The 19,498-nt window shown below is 28.0% G+C and overlaps 3 protein-coding genes across 3 annotated transcripts; 1 reads left to right on the top strand and 2 right to left on the bottom strand.

Annotated features, from left to right (window-relative positions):
- Positions 1–8,768: 8,768 nt before the first annotated feature.
- Positions 8,769–10,158, bottom strand: GO595_000770 (AGC family protein kinase; the record flags this gene model as incomplete). Its single annotated transcript, XM_067921203.1, has 2 exons — positions 8,769–9,475; positions 9,597–10,158. 2 exons carry the CDS (start codon positions 10,156–10,158, stop codon positions 8,769–8,771), a joined length of 1,269 nt encoding a protein of 422 aa, XP_067779026.1.
- Positions 10,159–10,908: 750 nt separating this feature from the next.
- Positions 10,909–12,303, top strand: GO595_000769 (60S ribosomal export protein nmd3; the record flags this gene model as incomplete). The annotated part of the gene is made up of 1 exon (XM_067921192.1): positions 10,909–12,303. The coding sequence occupies one exon, from the start codon at positions 10,909–10,911 to the stop codon at positions 12,301–12,303; it is 1,395 nt and encodes a 464-aa protein (XP_067779025.1).
- A 729-nt stretch (positions 12,304–13,032) lies between these two features.
- Positions 13,033–16,425, bottom strand: GO595_000768 (uncharacterized protein; the record flags this gene model as incomplete). Its single annotated transcript, XM_067921181.1, has 2 exons — positions 13,033–14,783; positions 15,306–16,425. 2 exons carry the CDS (start codon positions 16,423–16,425, stop codon positions 13,033–13,035), a joined length of 2,871 nt encoding a protein of 956 aa, XP_067779024.1.
- Positions 16,426–19,498: the final 3,073 nt, after the last annotated feature.

Raw genomic sequence — 19,498 nt, 5'->3', positions numbered from 1 at the left:
ATATTTCAAAATAATATTTGGAAATAATTTAAAATATTTAAAACAGCACTTATTAGAGCATCTAATAATGGTCGTACAGAAACAGTTAAATTACTTCTTGAACAAGAAGGAATTGATATCAATGCTAAAGATAATATTTATTTTAATAATTTAATATTTCAAAATAATATTTGAAATTTATTTAAATTATTTAATACAGCACTTATTAGAGCATCTGATAATGGTTATACAGAAATCGTTAAATTACTTCTTGAACAAGAAGGAATTGATATTAATACTCAAAATGTTTATTAATTTTATAAAACATTTCCACAAATAATTTGATGTATTAACTTTTTTTTATGGAAATTATTTTTGTTATTTAATACACCTCTTATATTAGCATCACAAAGTGGACATACAGAAATAGTTAAATTACTTCTTACACAAAAAGGTGTTGATATAAATACCAAAAATGATTATATATTTATTTTAATATTTGTTTTAACAATATCATATATCAAAAAAATAATTGGAAATTATTATATATATTTCAAACAGCACATATTTTTGCTTCTGAAAATGGTCACATAGAAATCGTAAATATATTACTTGAACAAGAATGAATTGATATAAATGCTAAAGATATTAATGTATAAAGCTTAATGTTTATCCAAATTTTTTTAGATTTTAATATTATATTTGAAAATTATATAAAATATTTTTTATAACATACATGTATGCAAAAGAAAATGATTATACCAAATAATTGAAATGATTTGTAAAATGAAGGAATCCAATATGATATAACAGATAAAGCAAATGATCAAATGGAATTCTTTCCATTTTGGTAAAGAATTGATATCATTCTAAAAAACTTATTGAATAAACATATATAAAAAGTTAACGAATTTTTTAAACACGTAACATATTTTAATGAGGTTTAAATTTATTTAGTTACATAAATTGAAGTCAAAAGAAATTATTCAAAGTGAAATAAAGAGAAATTTCAATTCCATTCCTCTCACCAAAAATTGTGTTGTAAAATCATCCGACTTTTTATGCAAAAAATTAAAACAAATTTAGTTTGAAAATAAATTATGTCAATTCATTTCTATCACAATATGGATCATATGTATAAGGAAAAAGGTATCATAAAATGCTGTGAACAATTATAGTTGAAACAAATTTTTGACAAAAATTAGCTTTCTTTGGCATTAATATCCAAAATAATGTTTAAATGATATTTTCTTTGTTTAAACAAGAGATCAAATTTGAGGTTGATATAAAAATTTTAAAATACCCAGTGTCGCTCCAATTAGCCCTATTCAAATTTTTGTTCCCCCAATTTTATTTTAATTCTAAAACACAAAACTAAGAAAACAAAGATTTAAATATAAATAAAAATAATATTTTTTGTGTTTTTTATTCATCCATCAATGATTTATCGAAACGATCGTATATAAAACAAAAATAAAATTTTATTTCTATTTTCAAATATTTTTTTCTATTTCTTTTTCATATTTTTTGGAGGGCTATTTGAAATATTAAAAGTTGTCTTATAATTCTTCAGCAATTCGATTTCTTCCATTTTGCATTCTCCTTTTCCCAAATTCACCTTTTGTCCTGTTGGCGCTGCACCATCTTTTGCCTCAACGAAGACGATTTTATCATCATTAATTATTGTAACGAACGCTATTTTACTCACATCGATTATACCATTTAATAATTCGACATTTTTTTGAACAATTTTCAAAACACAATTGCAAACATTTAAATAAAAAAATTCAGCTGTTTCGATATTTTTAAATTTTATATTATCCAACAGATTATCATCGAAAGTATTCTCACAACCAAACAAATCACAATCACAACGAATAGTTTGGATGAACATCCACTTACAAAAGTTGATTCCATTATTTGGAATTGACTTCAAATCATTTTTGAAGAGATTCAATAGTTTTAAGTATTGTAAAGTATAAAGTTCAGAAACGTGATTCCATTCGATGTCATTGTAATAAATGTAATCATTTAAATCGACTCCATTTTTGATTTGATAATCAATTCTTGGGAATTTAGTCAACATTGATAATATTCCACTTGTGCCCATTCTAATATCCATTGTAAAGTTCAAATTTATGTGTTGGAAAAAACTCGTTAATGTTTGCACATTATGAAATCCTTTGACTTTCTCGAAGTATTCATATTGCACAGTGCCATTTGGATATGGATTACATGGATTAATGCAATACGTATTAAATAATATATCAAGGAAGCGCAAATATAAATAACATTTAATGTAATCATCAAGAATTATCCTTTTCCCTGATTTGACCCATAGAAATCTTTTGTTTGTTGAATCTTTAGTGTTTGCGCGCTTATAAACTTCGAGTTCTTTTAATGTTTCGGAATTTAATGCTAATACAAAACTATTGTATATTAATCGAATCGAATCTTGTGGATCAGCGTTGTATATATAGTAAAGAATGATTTCCGCTTTGATTGAACATATTCTTAAGTACTGTTCGCTACAATCGCCAATCGTATGCAATAAGAATCCAATTCGTGGCTCTTCAAACCCTAAAAAATGATTTATAAGTTGTATACATATTAAATCAACTTGCTCACCATTGATTTTATGATATTGATAATTATGTTTTATTGTGTTGATGATGTTATAATGAAAATGTAAATATTTATCGCAAGGTAAAACATATTCAATGAATGAAGAACGAGTCGATTGACATATTAACGTATCGTCAGTAATATTTAAACTTTTCAGCTTTTGATATTTGGGACGATATCGTAATGCTTTATGTTTGATGACAGTGTTAACAATGTACTTAAGATTGGTGGCTGTGGAAGAATTTATTCTGGCATTGGCTTCATACATGGAACCTCTGACATTGGGATTAAAGCCACATATATCAAAATATGTTTGGACATCATTGTGAGTTGGGTTGTGGGATTCTTTTTTGGTGGGCTGTGATGGAATTGAATATTGTGGACCAGAAATTATGATTCGTGGAGGAATGAGAAATTGTGGATTAATAAATTGTTGACCTGGTGTTAAAAATGGTTGGTTTGGATTTAAATATTGCTGATTTGGATCTGCAAATTGATTTGGTGCTAAATATTGCTGGTTTAAGGTAAAGAATTGTTGGTTTGGTGTTAAATATTGCTGGTTTAAGGTAAAAAATTGTTGATTAGGATCTAGAAATTGTTGGTTTGTGTTTATATACTGTTGATTTTGATTTGAAAGTTGCTGGTTTGTATTTGGAATTTTTTGATTTTGAGCATTTTGTTGGTTTTGGTTCATGTGTTTGTATGAAGGATTTATTGGGGTACCTGGATTCCAGGATGGAAGTTTATGGGAAAACTGACTATAAGACCGTTTAATTTAGTATTAGAAAAGTGCCATAAGCTTATATACAAAAACTCCATTTAAATGAGAAAAAAAAATTTAAAATTTTTATATCAACCTAATTTGATCTCTTGTTTAAACAAAGAAAATATCATTTAAACATTATTTTGGATATTAATGCCAAAGAAAGCTAATTTTTGTCAAAAATTTGTTTCAACTATAATTGTTCACAGCATTTTATGATACCTTTTTCCTTATACATATGATCCATATTGTGATAGAAATGAATTGACATAATTTATTTTCAAACTAAATTTGTTTTAATTTTTTGCATAAAAAGTCGGATGATTTTACAACACAATTTTTGGTGAGAGGAATGGAATTGAAATTTCTCTTTATTTCACTTTGAATAATTTCTTTTGACTTCAATTTATGTAACTAAATAAATTTAAACCTCATTAAAATATGTTACGTGTTTAAAAAATTCGTTAACTTTTTATATATGTTTATTCAATAAGTTTTTTAGAATGATATCAATTCTTTACCAAAATGGAAAGAATTCCATTTGATCATTTGCTTTATCTGTTATATCATATTGGATTCCTTCATTTTACAAATCATTTCAATTATTTGGTATAATCATTTTCTTTTGCATACATGTATGTTATAAAAAATATTTTATATAATTTTCAAATATAATATTAAAATCTAAAAAAATTTGGATAAACATTAAGCTTTATACATTAATATCTTTAGCATTTATATCAATTCATTCTTGTTCAAGTAATATATTTACGATTTCTATGTGACCATTTTCAGAAGCAAAAAATATGTGCTGTTTGAAATATATATAATAATTTCCAATTATTTTTTTGATATATGATATTGTTAAAACAAATATTAAAATAAATATATAATCATTTTTGGTATTTATATCAACACCTTTTTGTGTAAGAAGTAATTTAACTATTTCTGTATGTCCACTTTGTGATGCTAATATAAGAGGTGTATTAAATAACAAAAATAATTTCCATAAAAAAAAGTTAATACATCAAATTATTTGTGGAAATGTTTTATAAAATTAATAAACATTTTGAGTATTAATATCAATTCCTTCTTGTTCAAGAAGTAATTTAACGATTTCTGTATAACCATTATCAGATGCTCTAATAAGTGCTGTATTAAATAATTTAAATAAATTTCAAATATTATTTTGAAATATTAAATTATTAAAATAAATATTATCTTTAGCATTGATATCAATTCCTTCTTGTTCAAGAAGTAATTTAACTGTTTCTGTACGACCATTATTAGATGCTCTAATAAGTGCTGTTTTAAATATTTTAAATTATTTCCAAATATTATTTTGAAATATAAAATTATCAAAATAAATTTCAAATATAACAAATAAATATTTTTTAGTATTAATATCAATTCCTTCTTGTTCAAGAAGTAATTTAACGATTTCTATGTTACCACTTTCAGCTGCTAATATAAGTGCTGTATTAAATATTTTAAATAATGTTCAAATATTATTTTGAAATATAAAATTATCAACACAAATATTAAATAAAACAAATAAATATTTTTAGCATTAATATCAATTCCTTCTTGCTCAAGAAGTAATTTAACAATTTCTATTCTGTCATTTAAAGATGCATTCATAAGTGCTGTATAAAATATTTTAAATAATTTCCAAATATTATTTTAAAATATAAAATTATTAAAATAAATTTCATTTTTAGCATTAATATCAATTCCTTCTTGTTCAAGAAGTAATTTTACTACTTCTGTATAACCATTATCAGATGCATTCATAAGTGCTGTATAAAATATTTTAAATAATTTCCAAATATTATTTTAAAATATAAAATTATCAAAATAAATATTATTTTTAGCATTAATATCAATTCCTTCTTGTTCAAGAAGTAATTTAACGATTTCTGTACGACCATTATTAGATGCTCTAATAAGTGCTGTATTAAATATTTAAAATAATTTCCAAATATTATTTTAAAATATAAAATTATCAAAATAAATATTATTTTTAGCATTAATATCAATTCCTTCTTGTTCAAGAAGTAATTTAACGATTTCTATATGACTATCTCTAGATGCTTTAATAAGTGCTGTATTAAATATTTAAAATAATTTCCAAATATTATTTTAAAATATAAAATTTTCAAAATAAATATTATTTTTAGCATTAATATCAATTCCTTCTTGTATTAAAATATATTTAACAAGTTCAATATTTCCTGACTTTGATGAAAATACTAAAATATTTTTCGGAATTTGATTACTTTCAAGAAAATGTTTAATTAGAAATATGTTTCCAATTCTTGTTGATTCATTAATAATGTTTTCGCAAATTGGCATCCCTTCTTTTTGTAAAAATATAAAAATTTCATAATTATGAGATGAAATACACTTCTTTCCAAATTCTTCTAAATTATTAATTTCAGTAATTTTATTTTCATAAAGATATTTAAAGATATTATTTCGATGAAATTCAATTGCTGCTTCATATCCATCTTTAAATGATGAATGATTTTGTTCACATAAATGAATGATTTCTTCATTTCCACCTGCAACTGCATATTTACCTGCATTTTTTATATTAGAACCATTCATAAGTAAATATTTAAAACATTTAATTGATCTGAAAAATGCTGCATAATCAATTAATGTAATATTATTTTGATTAATAAATGAATGTCTTTCATAAACTGATGGTTCAATTGTTTGATTAAAATCAAAATTTGTTTGTGATGATATTTCTTGAAGTTTTCCGATTTCATCATTTCGAATTATTCTTGCAATTTCATTCGGATTAGCTCCTTCTTTAATTAATTTCTTATGAAGTTCCCAATCATTCTTTGAAAGTTCTTCAAAGTTTCCCATATTTCGTTTCAAATATTTATTTTTTTCTAGAAATTTTTTGGACATGTAATGTATAAAATATGATTCTTCTCTTATCTGTTTAACTATGTTTGATTTACATAAATTTTCTTGAATCATTCTCTCAAGAAAATAATTTGATTCTTGAGAATGTATATTTAAAATCATTTGTAAAAAAACTTTATGTATTTTACTTTGAATTTGTTTCTTATCTTCAATTTTTTTTATTTCTTTAATGAAATTCATATAGATTTCGAAATCATTCATACCTGATACAAATGATGAATAAATTATTTGACTAATAAGTAAGTTAAATGAATACTGATAATTATTATCAAAGATATCAAACACTGAAATAGCTACTTGAACAACATTTTCTTTATTTAAGGAAAATATTTTTTGTTGAATAAACTGAATTGTTTCCCAATTGTTCATTTTTGTTTTACAGAGTACCAGACAAGTAAAAATCTAGTGAACAAAACCTTTTCACCATTATCGGCATATTCAAAAAAGTGGGAATTGAGATAAAAATTTTCTTGCTGAAAAAGTTATGTTTTAACGGTCACAAACCGTTTTTAATTGTGATGGAAGTGAATGTGAGGTTGAATATATTGTTAATGAAAGCAATAAAATTAAATAATAATTAAGTGTTGATTCATTAAGTTAAATGATTCATTCTTTGATTCTAATTCGTCTGATCTATCATCATCTTATCCTATTTTAATAGATGACGAACCAAATTGTGCGGGAGCTCTTTCAATTGAAGGACAAAGTTCTAAACTTTCAAGAATTATTTTCACAAATTTAATTTCGGTCAACTCAATTACAATTCCTTCTGCTTCTGTTTCTATATCTAATACGTCACTAAATTCGCCTTCGATAACAGTAAATCAAAACTTCGAATTACATTTAATTATACAATTCAATCTATCAAAATATCATGTTCAGGAGATCTTTATTTTGAAAAAGGATCAATTATTAACACTCCAGAAATCGAAATTACTGAAAAATGTTATTTTCCTCTTCAAATAATTCATCTATCAACAATTTTAAAGTTGAAGGCATCTTTTTATAATGGATACATTAAAATATTATCACTAACATTCATAAATCGACCACATCTTATACTTAATTCAATTGTTGGCTTTCTTTCATCACATAGCATTATAGTTGGTTGTAATATTTATTGACCAATCAGACTTCATAATTTATTATAAGTCTACAAAGTTGAAAATAAAATTAATACAGAAATACTGTGACATATTCTTTTGTGATACAGAAGGCTCTGAATCACTTCAAGGTTCTTTACTATATTTAGTGGATATACTACTGATCTTAAAAACTTTCGTAATACTAACAAAAACAGAAAAGCATCTGGACAAACTATACGAATGATTTTTTATGACTTTTTACTGAAAACAATATACCAAAAATATATTTTAATGATATTGATATTATTATCTGCGGAACATATCAATGTATTAACGATGTTCCTGAAGAAGATTTTTGTGTTAATGTTTATTGGAAATCATTACAAGATATAATAACTTTTATAAATGATACAATTAAAAATATCCATTAAATTGATGGGCAAACATTATGTTCTTATATAGAAAAATATTTCAAATTCTTTTCGAAGTTTAAAGAAATTCCTTCATTTAATTCAGATTTTAATTCAAGCTTATCGAATATATTTAAACAATTTTTTTGATGAAGAACATCAAGTTTATAATCCAAATTGGGAAAAATTATTAAAACAAGATATTACATTATGTTTAAACATAATAAAAGATGTTATTGCAAATGATTTTTTATTCATTTTCAAAAGAAGCACTTGAGATGTATAATAATTTAATCAAAGATTATATTACTAAGAATATAAACTTAATACTAATGAACAATTAATAATACATATTAACAAGGATCATTATTAAAACACAAGGATCAAAATCCTCAAATGACAGTGATCACAAAAATCAAATTATTCAATATGTTACTTCAATTGTAAATGCAACAACAGTGATGTGCATAGGGAAATAGATAGTATCGAAAGAGAAAGAAAGCAATTCAAAGTTGGCTACCTCGATACGTTCAGAGTTGGGGTGCATCTGTATTCCGAAAGTAGAACATACGACATATGTGCGAATGATATACTTTACCCGTTTGAGGTCGGCGAAATTAATTGTGATAGAGCAGCTACTTATCACAATGGGTACTGCGTTGGTTTAATTTCCACAAACGATCTCTTTCATTGCGTATATTGCCATACAATACCGGTTCCTGGGGAAGAGCAAAAAAGGTAAATAGTTACTTCTTAAGATTTCATTTATTCATATGGAAGAACAAAAACAATGAAAGAAAAATAAAATTCTTTTATATTTATTTGTATATCAATCTTTGTTTTCTTAAATTGGTATTTATAAAATCATTTATTATTGTTATAGATAATGTTAAAATGTTTAAGAACAAATAAAATTTTTATTTTTATTTATTTTTATTTTTATTTATATAATAAATAAATACTTTATTCAAAACTTGACAAAACAGTGTTATTTGGTCGAGGCTTATATGTAAATCCGACGAATGCGAATTGTGCCAAATCTGACAGAGGGATGTGGCCGCATGTTTGGTGTGGCAATGGCTCTAATTGTTCGAAATGCGAAGTGTCTGTTGGTGATTTGATGATAGGTATAAACGGCGGCGTGTTCGAGAATGGCTCTTCGAAATCAAATCCATTGAAGAACGGGTGCGAAATGATCTCCTCGAAGCCGTACCGCTCTGTCTCGTCGCATATCAAATGCCGCATCAAGTCGACTGCTTCAATTGTCGCATTTTGTGTAACAGGAAATTGAAGCGTGTTCGTCCAATTGAGGATTTTGCGCGCAATGTGCTTCGCTTTCTTACTATAAAACGGAGGATATCCATAGATCATTTCGTAAAGAATGACGCCAACTGCCCAAAAGTCGCTCGAAGGCGTCGCGTTTTGTCCGCAAAGTAATTCGGGCGATGCATAATCAATAGATAACGCTTCAATATGATTGTCGCGCGTATGATGCGGACGGCCTGAATTTCGCGATGAATAAATTTCATTAATTTGATCAATAGTAAATCCAATCTCATCTAATATTAATGAAATATCAATCTCTGGTTTGGAATAATTAGTCGCTAGTCCAAAGTCTGTAAGTTTAATATGACCATTTAAATTAATTAATATGTTATCTGGTTTAAGATCTCGATGTAAATATCCTAACGAATGAACAGAATGAATCGCTAAACAGATTTCTGCTATATAAAATTTCGCCCACGATGGTTGAAACGTTTGATATTTCATTAAAAGCCCCCATTAAATCACCGCCTGGAACATATTCTAATGAAAGATAAAGATATTCTTGATCTTGAAATGAACATTTTAACTCAACAATCCATGGATTATTGGAAATACTTAATACATCACGTTCTGATCGAACATTATTAACTTGTTGATCAATAATAATTTTCGCTTTCTTTAAGACTTTTAACGCACATAATTCTGAAGTAGTTCGATCACCTGCTAACCAAACTTCTCCATAACCTCCACGGCCAATCATTTTTAAACGTACATAACGTTCTGCTTTAAATCTAGTACGCATAACTCGCGTATATGTTGATTCTTCAGTCAAAAATTTTTGGTAATACTCTTCACGTTCTTCTTGTGTAAGATTTTCTTTGCTCAAAAAATTGTTGATCTTAGTATGACGTCGTTCTCGTTCAATAGCATCATTCGATATTTTGTTATAATGGTCGTCAAAAAATTGCCGAATACTAATAACTTTAATTTGTGTTTCGCGACTAACTCCAATGTCATTCGCTATTTCATTTAAAATATTAGGATCAAAATTATATGTAATCGCTGCTGGTCTAACAACTGATGTCATAAAACTTTACTTAAAAATATTCAGCGGAGACCGTTTGGCATTGAATAATTATTTTGTCAATTTCTTCTTTAATAATGTTCAGATCAAGATCAAAACATCAAATCACATTTAATCATCTTTATAATAAATATAAATGGACAGAAAAACAAATTGAAGAAGAAGTTAACAAAGGACATTTAACACCAATTTCACCTTTTTCATCAGAACAAACATCTATGAATAATATTACATGTTCTATTTGTTATAATTTTTATCCATTAATTAATGAAACGAATTGTTGTCACCAACATATTTGTACAGAGTGTTTTGCAGCATGTATTACTCCAGAAGAAAAGACATGTCCATTTTGTCGGAAATGTAATTTAAGTGTTAAAGCTAATCAACGGAAAGAAAATCTTAAAATTCAAGATTTTGACGATCTTCAATTTTCTAAACATGAAAAAGAATTACGTGAAGGTATTCAATGGGATGAATTAACAGGGTTTAGTGATGAAATTATTGCAGCATCACTTCAATATAATATTGATCCAAGTTTTCTTCATGAGTTATCATCTTCAGGTATTAGTGAAGAAGAAATTCTTCAAATTATTCAGATGCAACATTAATCAATAAAATCACGTATAAAAATTAATTTTTATTTTGATGAAATGAAATTATTCGAATCCAATTTTTCATAAAGTATACAAAATTCAGTTAAGAAAATTTTTGCTTCGACCACAACAAAATTTCAAATCTTCAAAATCGAACGAAATGACTGAATTTGGGAGTACAGTAGCTATGATTCCATGTTGTATTTGTGGAGTCCCAATTGAACCTAATCCGAGTAATATGTGTTTAGCATGTTTACGAACGCAAAGTAATTTTTCTAATGAAATTCCGAATACATCATCTATTACATATTGTCGTACATGTGGTCGATATCAAACAAGTCCTACACAATGGCAAGCATTTCCTTTAGAATCTAACGAGTTACTTCAACTTTGTATTTCTAAAGTTTCAGGACTTCAAAATTTCACTAAAACAGAAGCACATTTTCTTTATACAGAACCACATTCCAAAAAATTAAAAATTTCATTAACGGTTCAAAAAGAGTCTATTAATGGAGCTATTTTACGCCAAACATTAATTTTAACTATTAATGTTTGTAATATGCAATGTCCACAATGTTGTGAAGCCGCCACGCCACGTGATCATTGGATTGCTAATGTTCAGTTACGGATGGACAGCAAACATCGTCGTACATTATTTTGGCTTGAACAAGTTATCTTATCACATCATGCGCACTCGAAAGCAGTTAACATTCAGCGCCAAAAGTCAGGTGTTGATTTCCATTTTTCTGATAAGTCATCAGCGATGTCATTTGTTAATTTTATTCAAAATCATCTTCCAGTTCTTGTTGAAGATTCGCATCGTCAAGTTGGTGAAGATATTCAAAACTCGACTATTGATTCACGTTATTCGATTAGTGTTCGAGCGCCACCATTAAATCGTCAAGACTTAGTTATACTTCCAGATTACTTAGTTAAAGGCACAGGCAATCAATGCTTCATTGCAGTTGTATTACGTATTACGCGTAATATTAAAATGATCGATCCGCACACAGCGAAAATCATTGACATTGACGGTCCTAAATATTGGAAGCGTCCATTTAATGCGATTCTTTCTCTGAGTGATCTCAAGAAATTTGTTGTTATTTCTATTGAATGCATTGGAGCAAAAATTGGACGATTCCAAGTTGCTGACATTGAACTTGTTGATGAAGAAACATATAGCGAACATATTTCAGTTCGAAGTCACTTAGGGAATATCTTACACGAGAACGATGTTGTTCTTGGCTATGACATTCGAAGCAGTGTGCTAACAGACAAAGATGCGGAAGTCTTCCAGCGACATAATCTTTCAGAAGTTATTATTGTTGGTAAAAGTGTTGAACATAAGAAACGTAACAAACGTCGTCAGTGGCACGTGAAGGAACTTGCGCCTGTGAACGAGTCTGATCAAGAGGAGTTCGAAGAGTTTCTTGACGACTTGGAGAATGACGCAGAAAATCGTCAGAACGTTGACATATATCGCAACACAGAAGTCGCCGCAGATGATCCTGACGTTGTGAGGACGACGATTGCATTGAGTGAGATGAAAAATTGATCCAGACAATCAACAATACGCATTTGTACCCGATCCATATGGAACATATTGAATATATAAATAAATAAATATCAAATTTTTATTGGAAATATAATTCTCTGAATGAACTCAATTGAGTTATTTCATTGTGGATTTTTAGCATAAATATCTGTGAACATTAATGATTTCTCTTCCTTGTTATTAATATAAAGAAATAAATTTCATTTTAATATTAATTGAAGAATAGAAAAGTTCATTAATTGTTGGCTCTGTTTCACCATAAAAATAAACACATTTAAGATTATATAACATATGGTTCTATTTATAATATTTGTTCCGATAAAAACGATAGTTAATCTCGTACAACCTGATAACAAACCTCGTGGTTTTTAGTTGCTGCATATGGTATTAAATTATTTTAGTTTTCGGCATAAGCATATTGCAAAAGTTCCTATTTTCCCAAATAAAGTTCAATTACATTCCAATTTGGAATGAATTATTATGATTTTTGGTTGGTTTTTCATTTTTATTTTTTATAATAAATGCATTGCATAATTCAGGATGAAGTTGCTTTGATCCTTTGGGATTGGGTTTGAATCACGTATTAAGAATGCAAATTTTATGTTTTATATTCATTTTCCCAAATAAAGTTCAGTTACATTTCCGATTTGGATTTCGTTACAAAGAATACTTATTATTGTAAAAAACAGAAATTTTCGTTCATTATAAACATTTATTAATTTTGTGGCATTATTCGACATTAACACGAAAAAGCCGAAGCGGCACTTTGTCGTCATTATTTTTAAAAGTGCATTCATCGCCTTTGCTGATGAACACAGTACCGCCAGAAGACACTTTCCAGCGTTTTCCTCTTGACACTAACTCTGCCTTACCCGATGCAATGTGTATAACGATTCTTTCCTTAGTTGCGACGATTTTAAATATTTGATTTGGATGTACCATAACTTCGCTCGACACAACAATACTATTTTCTATTCCTTGGAATCTATCGATGAATTCTGTTTTTTCTGCTGCTGGTTCAATTCTTTTTGGAATTACTTCAAATGCACTTAATGCTTCTTTCCGAGTATTTTTTGTACTTTTATGATGTACCAAAGTACTTTCATCAGGTGATTTTTCATTAATTTCGATTACACCACTTTTCGTTAAACATCCATTTTCATCTGGATGATAAATAATTTTTTCTCCCATCCAAAACCGAAGTGGCTTAGTCTTAGGTCTTCTTTTCTTACGTAAAGCAATTGGAAGATTATCATCTTCTGTTAATGTAACACTAATCCCATCAAGAATACGTTTACGTCGGCTATTTCTTTGCTTTACATTTTTATCGTTCTTTTGATGTTGTTGTTGTAAATTTTCATCGTCTTTTGGTTGATCGTTGTCAGATTCGTCCCATAACGGCACAGAAAGTGGAACGTTATCACTTTTTGAAGGAGGCGAATTTATTGCACTGAATGGCACGTCCGAAAGGTTTAATTCGCTTGACTCAGAGTCAGAAACATTTGTTATGTTACTTGGCGGAGGTGATGTAAGTAGTTGTTCACGTTCTTCATTTATTCCTTCTGTAATTTGTACATCGTCATCAGATATATCTAATGGAATTGGTGATTCGATATCAGATGCTTCAGCAATTATCGATGTTTCGTTATCTGATGGCGATGGAGAATTACGAATGTTTGTTGTACTCGGATTAAATTCAAATTTAGTTACATTATTCCGAAATGAATTGTTTGTACCATTCGTTTTGATGTTGTTGATTTCTTCGGATAACATTTGCATCTCATTCATTGGCGTAGTGATCATCGATGAGACTGCGGACGTGTCAACTATGCGCGTTAGACGCGATATGCCATTTGTTGGCTGCGGCTCCGACTTAAATATCGCAGGCTCTGCGCGCTCTATGCGCGGTGTCTCGATTTCGTTTTGGGCATCATCGAAGTGTACGCGCTTTATGTTTTGTTCTGTTTCATTTACATATAAATTGCTTTGTACTTTAGTCGTTTCGTTTTGTGCATTGTCGAAGTGTACGCGCTTTATGTTTTGTTCTGTTTCATTTACATATAAATTGCTTTGTAATTTAGTCGTTTCGTTTTGTGAATTGTCGAAGTGTACGCGCTTTATGTTTTGTTCTCTGTTACCGAAAAATGTTCTGCTTTCATCAAATTGTTCTCTTTCTTCATTATCATTTCTTTCCTTATTTGCTCTGTTACCGAAAAATGTTCTGTTTTCATCAAATTGTTCTCTTTCTTCATTATCATTTCTTTCCTTATTTGCTCTATTGCGGAAAAATGTTCTGCTTTCGTTAAATTGATCTCTTTCTTCATTATCATTTCTTTCCTTATTTGCTCTTTTGCGGAAAAATGTTCTGCTTTCGTTAAATTGTTCTCTTTCTTCATTATCATTTCTTTCGTTTTGTGTTCTGTTACCGAAAAATGTTTCGTTTTCATTGAATTGAACTCTTTTCATATTTTCTTCTGCTTCTTTCTCATAAGAAACGTCATTATCATTTTGTCTACGAATTCTTTCACTTTTAATTTTTGCATTAAAATATTTTCTTTCATCATCAAATTGAAATATTTCTTCTTCATTTTTTCTATTTATTTTTTGATTTTGTTTTTTATCATCGAAAACTTTATTTTCTTCCGAATTATTTAATAATTTTTTATCACTTTCATCAATTTGATTTATATTAATTCTTTTCAAACTTTCTTCAATTGCATCATTAAATCCATTTTCATCATCATTAAGTCGACTTCTTCTTATATTATTTCCATAATTTGGTTTTATATATTCATCTTTCTCGAATATATTTTCTCTTCTTTTAATTTCGATTTCTTTTTTTTCTTCTTTTTTTACATTTCGAATATTTTTCTTTTCATTATTATCAAATGACATAATTGGACTTATTTGTGGATTTGTATCTTCTTCTGATATTCGATTAATTCGTTTTTCATTTTGTTGAACATGTCCAAAACTTTTAAAACTTTCATCAAAAATATCACTCGAACGTTTCGGTATATTAACTGAATATGCATCTCCAATAGTAACAGTTTTATCTTTTCGTTGTTCATTATTAAATCGTTTTGGTATTTGTTGTTTAACTTCAACTTCAATCGGTTGAATTAAGTCATCAATTCGCATGGAATTATCTTCAATGCGTGAAATACGATTTGGTAATGTTGGAATTCGTTTCACATTATATGTATCTTCAAGAAGTTCATTGAAGTCATTGTTCCGTTGGCGTATAGCCATTTCTTCAAAATTGTTTATGTTCCCTTTCCATACTTCAAAATTTGGGCGTTTGAAGTCATCGAATTTTCGTTTCGTAGTTTCTTCTTCTGTTCGTTGTGGTATTATCGATGGAATCTCTTGTTCTGTGGTTTCGGAATCTAATCGAGAAATACGTCGCTTGTTATCTGGTGGTATACGAATTCTTTCATTGTTTTCTTCGTGTTTGTTTTGTGGTTCATCGAATTTGTAATTTTTGAGTCGTGAAAACACGGAATCACGTTGAGGTGGTGGTTCATATTTTTGGACTGGTGTGGGCTGTACACCAACAGAAAGCTGTGGTGCCTTTGGTGTGTTGTTCTTTTGGTGTGGCGATTCAGTTTTCGCAGATGGAGGTGTGATTTGTGGTGTTGATGGTGTTGGTGGAGGTGTGGCACGTACATTACGAATGGAATGGGCTGCTTTAATGGCAGGAGTCATTCCATCAGAAGGTGAATTTGTATCGACGTATCGTGGAAGTCGATTTGGTCGTGTTTTATTAGGTTTGGGATTGGGTGGTTTGGGAGTCTGAAATGAAATAGATTCAGATGGAATTTCTGGTTCAATGTTTTCGTTTTCAGAGATTTCTGGTGATACGGGAATTTCAGAAGGAGGATCTTGTATTGAATGAGATAAAGAAATTGTGGATTTTTGATTGGACTTAAATAGCGGAGTTGGAACTTGGGATATTTCTTCATCTTTGCCTGCAGCATTCCAAAAATCTGTGATGTTTTCCATGCCGTCAGAATCAATTGCGACTGGTCTTTGAACATATGCTTCTGTTCTACGGCCTCTTGAGATAAAATCAACATTACTTTTTTCTTCTTCCCATTCACCGGCAAAAGAAACGTCCATCTGCATCTAAGGGACCGTTTAAAAAATAGTAAACGGAACCGATTCAATAATTGCGGTAAAATTTTGCTTTCTCTTCCTTGTTTTTTACAATAAAAGGGGTGTACATATCATTACGAAGCTACCTTGATCCTCTTGGTCCGACTTTTTAAGATTTTACCGAGATTAACATCGAATATTTATTTACAAATTTCAATAAACATTTTACCTAATTTTCTTTAATTCCTATTCATAGGCTTTTAATTTTTATTTGGGTTGGATTTCTCTTCTTATTTTTAAAAAAGCAGATTCATAATTCAGAATGAAGTTACTTTGATCCTTTGAGATTGGGTTTTATTCTTGTATTTAAGATGCGAATTTTATGTTCCATATTCATTTTCCCTAATAAAGTTCGGTTACATTTCTAATTTGGATTATATTACAAAGAATACTTATTTTGTAATGAAAATTTTCATTTATTAAAACAAACATTTCTAAAAATATATTTAAAAATTATTTATTTATTTATTTATTTAAACATATTTTTTCATTCTATTTAAGAATTCTGCAAAATCCTTTTTCTACTTTTCGAAGTGGTTCATAATCCGTGTGTCCTTTCGGTGTACATTTTAATATTTCGACAACATTCCCATAATATTTAACAATTCGCTGATACACTTCCGCAAGAAGCATTGAACTTGATTTACTTTCGAAAACTGGTTGTGTTTCATATGATAAAAGAAGTGAACGTCGAACTTCATCTTTCGAGAATTCATAAAGTTTGTCAATGATCGTCGCATACATTCGAACGTATTGTTCATAAACTTCTTTTTCTTGTTCGAAATTTAAAAAGATGTCACTTAAATTAGAAAAAAATGAATTTCGCGTCTTTTCGAATTTGTTAATTAAATTGTTACTCATAACTTCCATAGTTGAAATAATGATTTCTAATTGCAGAAGCATTTCAGAATCCAAAATTTCATATTCTTCTAAAAATGGAATAACATATTCTTTCGTAATACGTAAATAATTGCCATATAAAAGTTCACTTAAATAAAGTTCATTTAAGATTTCACTTCGTCTTTCAACAATTTTTCGTTCGTTTTCGCTGATGTCGGCAACAATAAAAATTTCGTTATATGAAAGTGTTAAAACAAAATGTGTAAAATCTTGAAGACCTTGAAATAACTCAGCAACAAATATTCGTTCTTTAGTAATACCAAATGTACGTAATATTGGATCTATAAGTTCAATTTGACTTGGAAAGGTTAAAAAAGAAAAACGATAATCAACAAAAAAATTTCCATTAAAATCACAAACTGGTAAAGTAAATTCTGTAGTTTGTTCATTATTCATAAATTCGAGCCATGAATTATTAGGTGTAATCGTGGATGAAATCGTTGGTCGTTGTAAACTTGTGGTTAAAACTAAAATATCTTGAAGTGGAATGTTTTGAATATCTGAAATTATTGTTTCACCAAATCGTAAACAAAGTTTGTATTGACTTCCAACTTTAAAAAAAAGTCTTGATCTTTCTGAAAAATTCTTACTTTCATAAAGTTCATTAAATTCTTTCGATGATATATTCTTCGTTTCACCTTTTGGTAAAACTACTGATATTTGAAATAAATCTTTCCAATTGTTTTCTCCCAATTTAGTTTTGGTTAAAAAAAAAGTTTAACAAACAAACATAGTCAAATTCAAAACATTTTTATTTTTGTTTCATCATTTTTTATTCAGAAACTTTTATGCTCTTCGCTTTTTGGAAGCAATTACATTTTGTGCAACTTTAATTTTTTTCACTCTCTTTCAATAATTTTTTAAAAATGAAATATCTTTTTGGAAAAATAAAGAATTTTTGCCATAATATCTCTAAATTACCGATTTTTTCGATAATATTTACTTTTCTTGTAATGTATTTATTATTGGATTTAAAATTTGTTTTGATAAATTCCCGAAAACAAATAAAAAAAATACAAAAAAGCTTTGGAAGCAGAACAAAGTCACTTTTGGTGTAATTGGAAGCCAAATCAAAAGAAAACAGAAAAAACTGATGATGAATAAAATGAAAAAATTTTTATTTCGTGTGCATATAATAGAGTATAAACCCCAAAAAATATATAAAATGCCTGTAAAAATTATAATTTTCAAAAATAAAAAACATGAGGTGAGTGGGTGATTAAAAATTCTTCTCCATTATATCAAAATTTTTTATCAAAATGAAGTTATTAAAAATAATATATTTCTTACAAAAATATATAAGGAACCACAAGAATTTAAGTATTATTTGCAACAAGATTTTCTTGAAGCAAATCTACAATATCTTTATGATTATTTCTAATTGCAATATCTAAAGCTGTATCGAATAATTTAAGTAATTTCAAATATTATAAATATTCTTATTGATATCAAGGAAATAAGCATTTGTTAAAATATTCAATAGCTTAAAATCTGAATGAAAAAAAAAATTTTTTTCTCAGATGAAAAGACTTGTAAAATTAGAGAAAAATACTATCATTTATTAAGTCCTTTATTTATAAAACTATTTGATATCTTGAAAAAATGTTTCGGATTAACTTCTTCTTCAAACTTCAAAAATATCTTGAATGGTGGGCTGATCATCTCGATGAATGTCTTACCGAAAAACCAGTTACCACTGTTAAATAGATAATTGACAATTTCTGTTTATCTTATCAATTGTATCAGATTTTTCTGTTGCCTTGCTTTAGATGATCATGCATCATCACCAGCCACAAAGATTGTTCTTTCGCTTCTTTTCCTTATTATTTTCTGCCGATTTCATTTGAAATTTCATATTTTGTTTTTTGTGATGTACAGCCTAGGGGTAATAGAAGAATTCTCGCGGCTGTAATGACTTATCTAAAATCAATCATGAGTCAAACAACAAACTGGTTAAAAAACTTTTTTAAAATTTACTTCAAAACCGCTGATAACGATCAAGATTCATTCAACGCCCAAAATATTTTGTCAAAATTTTATTGTTTTTGCCATCAAATGTCATTTAAAAAGTTTTCATTTTTTTTGTGAAATATTTAATCGTTTATTTTTCAATTGGCTAAGAATGGCAAAATTTAAA

The sequence above is a fragment of the Histomonas meleagridis genome (genome assembly GCF_020186115.1).
Source record: "Histomonas meleagridis strain 2922-C6/04-10x chromosome Unknown contig_111, whole genome shotgun sequence".
Taxonomy (NCBI): domain Eukaryota; phylum Parabasalia; order Tritrichomonadida; family Dientamoebidae; genus Histomonas; species Histomonas meleagridis.
Note: the sequence above shows the minus strand (reverse complement) of the source record. Positions and strands in the feature narration are given on the sequence as shown.